This window comes from Myotis brandtii, unplaced genomic scaffold (assembly GCF_000412655.1).
Source record: "Myotis brandtii unplaced genomic scaffold, ASM41265v1 scaffold157, whole genome shotgun sequence".
Classification (NCBI taxonomy): Eukaryota; Metazoa; Chordata; class Mammalia; order Chiroptera; family Vespertilionidae; genus Myotis; species Myotis brandtii.
In genome coordinates, this window is record NW_005355708.1 from 4,346,464 (window position 1) to 4,356,435 (window position 9,972).

At 58.5% G+C, this 9,972-nt stretch overlaps 1 protein-coding gene across 1 annotated transcript in view; it reads left to right on the forward strand.

Annotated features, from left to right (window-relative positions):
• The window catches only part of CCR7 (chemokine (C-C motif) receptor 7), an 11,268-nt gene extending 2,931 nt beyond the window's left edge, over positions 1-8,337 (forward strand). The window contains exons 2-3 of the mRNA XM_005861853.2: positions 3,421-3,470; positions 6,211-8,337. Of these exons, the coding sequence (XP_005861915.1) occupies positions 3,421-3,470; positions 6,211-7,284 (1,124 nt within the window). The 3' untranslated portion in view covers positions 7,285-8,337. The remainder of the gene's footprint in view (positions 1-3,420; positions 3,471-6,210) is intronic.
• The last annotated feature ends 1,635 nt before the right edge of the window (positions 8,338-9,972 follow it).

Genomic DNA, 9,972 nt, shown 5'->3' on the forward strand with positions numbered 1-9,972 from the left:
GGGTGACCAGTGGGATGTGGGGGAGTAAGGATTCCCTTCATGCTCCATGGAGGTCCCTGTACACAGCATGGCCCCAAAAGCCACCCCAAACTTTTCATCAGAAATGTAGGGCTACGCAGTAGTAAGAGTTCCATTCAAATCTCATAGCCATCTCTGAGCAGCTGTGTGACCCTAGGCAAATGGCTTAACCTCTCTGGACCTCTATTTTCTGAAATATAGAGTGAGAATAACAAGGGATAACCCACAGGGTGTTATGAGAGAGAGATACATAACGACAAAGGAGAGGCCCAGAAGAGCGGTTAGGAGTGCTGTTTCTGGGGTCAGACGGTTTAAACCCATTTCTACGGCTCGCCGCCGGTTATGACTCTGGGGAAGTTTCTCCTCTCGCGCTGCCTCAGTTTCCCAGGGCCTACCTCACAGGGCTTTTGTGAGGATGACATGCTCATCCATGGAAGCAGGTTGGTGTATACTGAGAGCTCAATAAGCATGAATTCCATCACTGGATAAAGCAGTTGATAACGTAGTGACTGTAGATTCAACCAGCTGTCAGCCATCCCTGCCTAGAGCCCTCTGAAAGAGAGTCCCCAGCCCCCCACTTCCCTGCTTCTTCCCTCCCCCTCTCTTGCCCATGAAAGAGAAACGTTGTGTTGGCAGGTGAGGAATTACAAAGAAGAAAAAGGTTGGGGTGGCTTTTGGAACCAGCTGATGGGCAGCCATGATTGCCTGGGTGGCCTGAAGGTCCTGGAAAATGTGGGGATGGACGCTGAGGGCTTGGGGGAGCGTCCAGCCAGCAGTCCCCTCCTCCCACACAAGAAGGGAGTTTCTCTTGCTGGGGGCGCAGGGTGGAGTGCTAGGGAATTTTCTTTTCATCATGATCATTACTAGAAACTTCAGAACCCAGAAAATACCCAACACATAAGGAAACCATTCCCCAACCCCTCAGATTTCCAGCGTTACTGGCCTCACCCCGAGCTGCTGCCCAACGCCAGTTGCTTTATGACTTTGTAACAGACAGAAGTGATCTGACTCATGGCGCCAACCAGGCCCCCTCTGCCACACACCAGAGTTCCCCTAACTTCCCATTCGGCCACCTGACTCGAAAATGCCCTGTTCTGATCCTACAAGATCCCTGCTCATTGGTCATCTCCAACACACCTGGAATGAGAAGTCACCTACACACACACACACACACACACACACACACACACACCCCTACCCTAGACAGTGGAAAACAGAATGGGATGGGGCCCAGGAGAAGGGGCGAACGAGTAAAATAGAAACGTAGGCCTTCCTCCTCATATTTCATTCGTTGTGACTTATCAAAACTTTGAGGTTTCTCGGTTCTCACTGACAGTCAGAGCGGGCTTTCTCTAGAGTAACCAAAAGACGCGGGTTTGAAGAAACCTCGAGCGCTTCACATCGAGATGAGTCAGTGGAGGATGGGCGGTGCATTCGTTGGACCCTGAAGAGAGTGTGGTTAGGGCAGAACACGGACAGCAGCTCAGGGGCTCCCGGGGTGGTTCAGCCAGAAAGGGGAATGAGAGAGAGGAACTATGATGGTGTACAAGGACCCATGTTCTCCCCGGGGCCGCAAACACTCACGCCCAAGCTGGGGACAATGGGACGGCGGGTGCCTGTCCCAAAAGATGGAAGACACAGCGAGGAGGGCAGGTCCAGGTAGACAGCAGAGGGCCTGACTGCCATGCTAACCAGCAGGGACTTCCTCCCTGGGGTTGGGTAGAGAAGTCCTAAGGATTTAGAAGGAGGGTGGTGGTGGTGGGGGGGGGAATGTTACAGCCAAGTAATGATTTAGGAACATGTCTAGCAGTAACGTGCAGTGTGCCTTGCTTGAGGTGAGAGAAATAGCTAGTCTATTCATGTGGCTCGATGCCAGTCCTTCCCCCAGGGACCCCCAAGCCCAAGGTGGACTCTCCAATTCCAAAATTCCCCGCCTTGGGCAGTCCCTCTGGAAAACATTCCCTGCTACTTGGGTGTCCTGCTGCGGGATTTCCAGCAGGTGGTGCTGTGGCCAAGGACTCAGATTCGCTGGGAATGAGCTCCTGCCTCTTGGGAAGCCAGAGCCTCTGCACCCCCACAGGTCCCTGAAGGAGCCGATGAGAACGCAGGGCAGTCTCCCCGAAGGTGTTTAAAGCGGGGTCCCCACCTCTTCCCGGTCCCAGCCGAGAGGAGAGGGGCGCCGGGCCTGTAAGCCCTGGCTTGGCACCCATGGATGTTTCCTGCGGGCCAGGCCTGAGGGACAAGTCATGGGGAGAGGGCCCAAAGGTGAAGCAGGCACAGTTCCTTTCTCGGGGTGCTCCCAGGCTGCGGGATGAGATAAGACTTCTGTATAAGCCACCCTGCGGCCTGTCCTGCTCGGCCCTCGGAGGAAATGAGTTCCAGGTCCGGGACTCAGCTCAGCCACAGAGCAGAAGTGAACAGCCAAGTGCCTGTCCTCCGTCCACCACACATCAGGCCTCTGCTCACCTGGGCTCTCAAGGCTGTTCAGGCCCAAGGAGAGCCTCCTGGGTTCCAGGGCGACCCCAGGCTCCGACCCCTGCTCTGGGCCAGGTCTCTCCCCACAGCTGACCTCCCGTTCCCCTTCTACCCAGAGCCCCCGGCTCTGAATTAGAAACAACTTAAGGAAGAGGAGGCGTGTACACACCTCAGTCAAGCAAAAACTCGTAGCTCCCTCAGGGACTGGTCCCCATCCTGCCACACTCCCCCAGGACAGTGTCCCCTCGGGCCAGCTGGAGCACCAGGCATTCATTCTTCTACTTATTCGTCAGCTCCCAACACCTGGGCACCAACTCCCAGGTTCTGGGCCTGTGCTGGGGAAAAGGGAAGAGGTCCCTGCCCCAAAGACAGGCTGAGGGGTGGGCCAGGTGACTGGATGGATGGCAACCGAGTGAAGGGGTGTGGGGGGCCCCATGAAATACTCTCATCCATTCCTGAGAGGCCAGTAAGTGTAGGACACACACACACACACACACACACACACACATCCCTCTACCACCACACCTCAGGGCCTTCCTTGCTTCCTGGGAGCAGGAAGGAGGAGGCCATTCAGACCCAAGAGTCAAGATCAGTTGACGCTCAACCTTAAGGGTAGGTCTGGGCCAGGGTGGACTCTCTGACCCCAAAGGAGGCCCTGAAGAGCCAAGAAAGGGGAGACTGCCCTGCGTTTTCCTCTCCTCCTTTCGGGGACCTCGCCGTGGAGGAGGGAGAGGAGGTGAGGGCAGCGAGTCCGGGCAACCGGCCAGGTTGCTCCTAGGCACAGTCTGGTTCTGATGTTCTGTTTCGGCAAACGCAGCGCCCGGAGCATGTGATGAAAGCTCCATCAGCATCTCTATCTCGCGGTTTCCTTTAATAACAAAGAGCTGTCCCTGCCCAGCAGTAACGCTCTCACCTTGCCTCCTGCAGGGAAGCCCATGAAGAGCGTGTTGGCCGTGGCTCTCCTTGTCATTTTCCAGGTGAGGTCTCTTCCCCCCTCCACACCCCTGTCCCCCCAGCCCACCCCTCCCACGTCCAGGGTTCTGGTGGAGCAGCTGGGCATTTGCTGGAAGGGAACAGACCCAGACACGAACCCACTCGCCACTCATTAGGCTGACGGTCGCCCCTCTCGTCTGCTGAGCGACCCTAGCGAGCCTTTACTCCATTCAAATGAAAACCTGACAGGAAGAAGTGACCACCACCTTCCCCACCCACTTCCACTGTCCCCATCCCACAGACAAACATGCGGAGCGCACCCTGCTCCGGCTGAGCTCTCAGAGAGAGGGGAGCTTTGCGCCAGGTTCATGAGTTTTGCACGTATGTGCGCACACCCTGTGCGTGTGCAGCTTCATAGGTTTCTGTGAGCTGAGAAAAGAGCCTTTGGTGTGGTGGCCTGGTTACTATCCTCTCACCCCAAGCTGCCTCCCTCCCCAACCTCCATCCAAGGCTCCCCTAGAAGCCCAGTTCCCTTTCGTGAAATAGAGACGCATCTGCACTCCACCGGAGGGGGGCGGGCAAGGGGCCCAGGATCCTGGGAGCGGGAGTGGGTGGAGGAGCGCACATAGTTTATAGGGGCCTGAACGCCGCAGGAGGAAGGGCCTCCGGTTTACAAGGCTTTGCTTCTCAATCCCAGAAGTGGAGACAGAAAACCGGCCCCCATCCATCCATCCAGAGTTAGAAGAGATTGTAACTCATGGAGTCCACTCTCCCCGCTTAGTTGGGGTGAGGGCTGCCTTGGAGGGGGAGGGGGCAGCTGAGACCAGAGCTGGAGAGGCACTGCTTCAGAACTGGCTCTTCCCCAGGTCTGGAGGCCGGAGGGGCGGCTTTCCAGGAGCTCTGGCCAGAGGCAGGCCCCACGCTGGGCCCTGTTCCCAAAACCCCAACCCAGAGGCCCCTGGAGCTTGGGCTGCAGCCCACAGCCTGGCCCCCTTCCTCAGCCCCTCTCCCTCCCCTCCCGCGCCCCTGTTTCCAGGACTCCGGAGGGGCTGTATTACTACTCTGGAGGCTGGAAGGTGGGGGAGGGGGAGGGACAGCTGGGACTCATTCTTCTCTTTACTCGGGTGGATGGAGGTGGCTCAGATGGGGCAGGAAGTGGTGGGGCTGTGGGCTGCAGAGGCCTCCAGCTTGGTGGCTCATGGGGGAGGTGGGTAGGAAAGGGGGAAAACGAAGGAAGGGGTTGTGGGGAGCACACTTCATAGAGGCTGCGTGAACGGCCCCTCAGGAAGATCCAGAACCCCCATGTCCAGGGGCCCCAGACCTAAGGCTCAGGCCTTACTATGGATGGTCCTCTAAGACGTCCAGGCGGCAATCATGCCCCGAGGAGGGAAAAGAAGCTGCTACTGACTTTACTTTTTGAGATAACAAAACCCAGAGAAGAGGCCCCTGCGCATTATTGTCCCCTCATCCCGTCCCTGGAGCAGGACAGTGATGACTCCAGATTGGAAGTGAGAAAGACAGAGACAGGGCACAGGGAAGCCGGGAGCCGGGCCTCCACCTCTGGCCTTGGAACCTGGAAGCCCTGAGTGAGCCACATGGCTTCTCCCAGAGCCTGCCTCCCTGTCCTCATCTTTAAAGTCCCTCCAGCTCCCCAACTGTATGAAAATCCATCGTGATGAGCTGCCCAGAGCCCTGTTCCTGGAGGAGGGACCACCAGCTTCCAGCCCAGCTCCCACGCTGCCCGGGCTCAGCCGTCACTGTGTCGCTGAGCACAGAGGCCTGAGCAGCCGCTGAGCCCGCCCTCGTGGCTAAACTCACAGCAGGCCGCCCAAACCTTCACCCTGCTCTGCAGACAGGCTTTCAAGAGCCCCGAGCAGAGCCCTGCTGGTCGGGATCTGCCTGGAGACTGCGAGGAAGAGAGAGGCAGAGAGGTGGGAGGAGACGGCGGGAGACAGAGCTGTGCTTCCTTCCGAGGCCCCAAGGGGACCGATCACAGCTGAGGAGGCGGTGGCCCTGCCGCGGAGTTCAGTGCGCTGGGCACGCGTTGCCTGAGCCCTGCTGTGTCCCCTGCACTGTGTCCCGGGCCCCAGGGGTCCATAAAAGTCTTCAAGTCTCTCGCCATCCATGGTCACAGCAGCCTGTCCCACACCAGGGCGAGCCTTTGCCTTCCTCTCTCCTCACTCCAGGCTCTGCTCAACCTTAACGTCCAGGTAGATTTTCCCTCCAAAGCTGAGGTGTTGTGTAGGCTCCCTTCTGGAAAGCTCTTTCCGCCGGGTTCTGAAGGAGGCGCAAGAAGAAAGACCGGGCTCCCACAAAATAACACCTCTGCCGAGACCAGTGGGTGCCTAACCTGGGAGAGGTGCCGCACAACGACCACATGAAGGGGATGGTGTTCGTCTCCATTTCACAGAGGAGAAAACTCGGGCTCAGAGAGATGCAGTGTGTTTAACCATCTCACGGCTCGGTTGACCTCAAAGCCCAGACTATTTCCAGTCCACTGTCAGCACATTGTTGGTTTCAAACAAAGAACCACCTGGAAAGTTCAGGAAAACAGGGTCCTGGGCCCCGCTCCCTGAGATTCTGGTGCAGGAGGTGTCAGGTGGGGTCCAAGAACGTGCAGGTGATGGTGATGGTGATGGTGATGGTGATGGTGATGGTGATGGTGATGGTGGTGATGATGCTGACAGTAGGGACCACACTTTGAAGCCACAGCTCTGGGCAATCCCAGGGCAGCGAGATTGTGACCCACTCAGCTAAGCTGGATCGTGTTTCCCTTCCCCACAGGTGTGCCTGTGCCAAGATGAGGTCACGGACGATTACATCGGAGAAAACACGACGGTGGACTACACCCTGTTCGAGTCCGTGTGTGACAAGAAGGAAGTGCGGGACTTTAAGGCCTGGTTCCTCCCAGCCATGTACTCCATCATCTGCTTCGTGGGTCTGCTGGGCAACGCGCTGGTCGTGCTGACCTACATCTACTTCAAGAGGCTCAAGACCATGACCGATACCTACCTGCTCAACCTGGCCGTGGCGGATATCCTCTTCCTCCTGACCCTTCCCTTCTGGGCGTACAGCGCCGCCAAGTCCTGGGTCTTTGGTGTCCACATTTGCAAGCTCATCTTTGCCATCTACAAGATAAGCTTCTTCACCGGCATGCTCCTGCTCCTCTGCATCAGCATCGACCGCTATGTGGCCATCGTGCAGGCCGTCTCGGCCCACCGGCACCGGGCCCGCGTCCTTCTCATCAGCAAGCTCTCCTGTGTGGGCATCTGGGTGCTGGCCACGGTGCTCTCCATCCCAGAGATGCTGTTCAGCAACATCCTGAGGAGCAACAGCGAGCAAGCCTTTCGGTGCTCTCTCGTCACCGACCAGGTGGAGGCCTTGATCGCCATCCAGGTGGCCCAGATGGTGGTGGGCTTTCTGATCCCCCTGGTGGCCATGAGCTTCTGCTACCTGGTCATCATCCGCACCCTGCTCCAGGCGCGCAACTTCGAGCGCAACAAGGCCATCAAGGTGATCATCGCCGTGGTGGTGGTCTTCATCGCTTTCCAGCTGCCCTACAACGGGGTGGTCCTGGCCAAGACGGTGGCCAACGCCAACAGCACCACCACCTGTGAGCTCAGCAAGCAGCTCAACATCGCCTACGATATCACCTACAGCCTGGCCAGCGTGCGCTGCTGCGTCAACCCTTTCCTGTACGCCTTCATCGGCGTCAAGTTCCGCAACGACCTCTTCAAGCTCTTCAAGGACTTGGGCTGCCTCAGCCAGGAGCGGCTGCGGCAGTGGTCTTCCTGCCGGCACACCCGGCGCTCCTCGATGAGTGTGGAGGCCGAGACCACCACCACCTTCTCCCCGTAGAGGCTTCTCTGCCTGGACTTGAGGGACCCTCTCCCGGGACCCCCCGGGTCGGGGACGGGGAGCAGATGACGTGACTCAGGACCCAAAAGCTGCTGAGGGGAAAGGAAGTTCTGGCTCTTCAAGTTCATCTCATGGCGAAAACCCATGCCACCCAAGACAGACGACCATCAGAAGACAGATGTCCAACCCCAGCTACCTCAACCAAGCTGGCAGGGACGTGGCTGGTGAGCTACCAGACCCGGCCACACTCCAGCACCAAAGCGGTGATCCCCCAAACCAAAAAAACCGAAAGTGAAAGCGGAGAAAGTTCACACCTCCTGGAGCCAAGGGATGGGCGCTGGGGAGGGCGAGGGCGGTACGAGGGCCCGGGGAGCCCTCCGCATGAACCCGCACGGGCTCAGGAGAGGTCTTCCAGAAAACAAGACGGTGTCTCCAAGACTGGAGGCGATGGGGAAACTTCTTGGCTGGGCAAGGGAAGGGAGACGCCAGCGAACGCTCTGCATCCCTCCCTCCACCTCTCTTTTTCCACTGTCCTCCGAGCCAGCAGCGAGAAATGGCAGCCTCCAAGCCTCCCTAAAAGCGCACTTGCCTCTCGCCTGCTGCCTCTCCTGAGGCGGCCGCCCTCCCAGGCCCTCCGCGGGGAGAGGTGTGGTGTGGCGGTTCCTGCAGGACAAGCCAGCGGCCTCCGGCCCAGCCGGCCAAAGCCATGTTCCCAGCCCCCGCTCTGGGGGGAGTGGATGACGCGTGGCCAGACCTTCTCGGGTGTCTCAGCTCTGCTAGGATGGAGGAGAGGGCCAAGAGCAAGGCGAGGGGCCGGGGTGGGGGGGACAGTGCTGGCTGCCAGAAGGCCAACGTGCTGCTGCTTTGTTCTTTGTCACCGGGACAAAGTACTGTCACCCTGTTCTGCTTTCAATTCACGAAGAGAGCACATCTTACTCAAATAAACGTTTTCCCTTGAGGAAACAACAGCTTTAAAAGAAAGGGGGGAAATTTTTCTTTTTTGGTAAATGGCAAATGAGTGTGTTGTTTTGCAAACCCCCACGCCCCACCTGACCTCCCCCCACCCCCACTTCCCTCTTCCCCTCCCCGTCTTCATTTCTCAGAGCTGCTCAGAGCCAGGAGGTCTGAGCTGTGTAGGCTCCGAGCCATCCAATGACAGGGGCCCCAGAGACGGAAAGGTAGGAGGACGGGAAGTGCATGCAGTGTGGCGTCTTGCGGACAGCCTTCCAGAGCTCATGGGACAGGAATGAAGTCTCCTGTGGTCAGCAGGGACCCGGAAATCCGGGTCTGAGCAGAGCTTTGGGGAGAACCAAGTTGTCCCTCTCACCTCGGTGGCTGGGAACTCTCGCTGCCCCTCAGCAGCGCATGGATATAGAAACTGGTCTGTCCCAGATCAGCCCTGACCCTGGGTCAGTCCCTCGGGCTCCAGAACTGGTGTATAGAGGAAGGGCCTCCCCCTGGGCACAGAGAGCACCGCACGCTGGATGAAGGGGGCTCAGGATGGGCCCATAGGAGAGGCTGCACCCTTTGCTGGATGCTTGAGAGCCAGGTCTGCCCATCACCCTCCGCTCTAGCCGCTGCTGCAGCCATGGCCTTCCAGGGTAGGGATGCCCATCATGGAGGGGCAGGGGGCAGGAGCAGCCACGGCCCACACAGGCCCGGGATCCATGTCCCTGGGTGCCCTGCTGTCTGCCCCAAACTCTGATTTCTTCAAGCCACAGAGGTTAGTCCAACCTGTGGTGTATGAGGAGGTATCGGAAGGAGCCAGCACTGTAACAGCTCAGGGGACGGGGCGGGGGGAGGCCTGGGGGAGGGGGGGCTGGACACTCATCCAAAAGGTGACTCCGTCAATTTTCCAGAGTGAAATGAAGGCTGCCAGGTCACAAAGCCCATTCTCTAATCTCGTAAGCACGTTGCATTCCCCTCCTCCGAGGGATGCACTGGCCACGACTTGTCCAACAGGCTCCAAGCCAGGACCCGGCGCCCTGGGAAGAACGAGCCTGGCACGGACACAGTGACCCAGCCCCGCGGCAGCACTGAACATTAAAGATGCAACTGTGTGCGTGCAAGCGAGCGTGGGGCGAGGGGTGATCCCAGCGTGCTGGTGGGGCCCCGAGGGGGACGCGCCTGGTGCCCGCTGGTGTGCACACCCTGACGAGGTTACGGTGGGAAAAGGGCCCTCCGTTCCTGAAGGGAGGAGGGTAACAGCGCGGTCATGAACAGGAAGCCAGGCCAGCCGCACAAACATGCCACCTCGGCTCCAAATACTTTTTTCTAAAATAACTGTCCATCTCCAAGTATTTACAAAGACAACAAAACCCCCACCAGCGTGAATGCCCCAACCGCTGGCGTTCACACCCTGGCTAGCTGCTGGCCGGGCCCTGCTCCCTGGCCCGATACTCTCCTATACCTACCCTGAGTTTTGGGGGACCCCTGGGAAGAAGAACCAGATTTACTGTGGAACACACACACACACACCCAGGGCCTCTCCTCCCCCCTCTCTCTGTCTCTTTCTCTCTCTGCTTGCTTCATATACTGCCCCATCTCCCCAGGCTCATGGCCCACACAGCCCCCCCGTGTCTCCTGCAGCTGTCCCCTTCTCTCCATCGCCAGCCCCTGGTCCCCTCATCCTCCCTGGCTACAACCCAGGCCCCAGATCTGTCATTTCAGCCAGAAGCACCACACTTC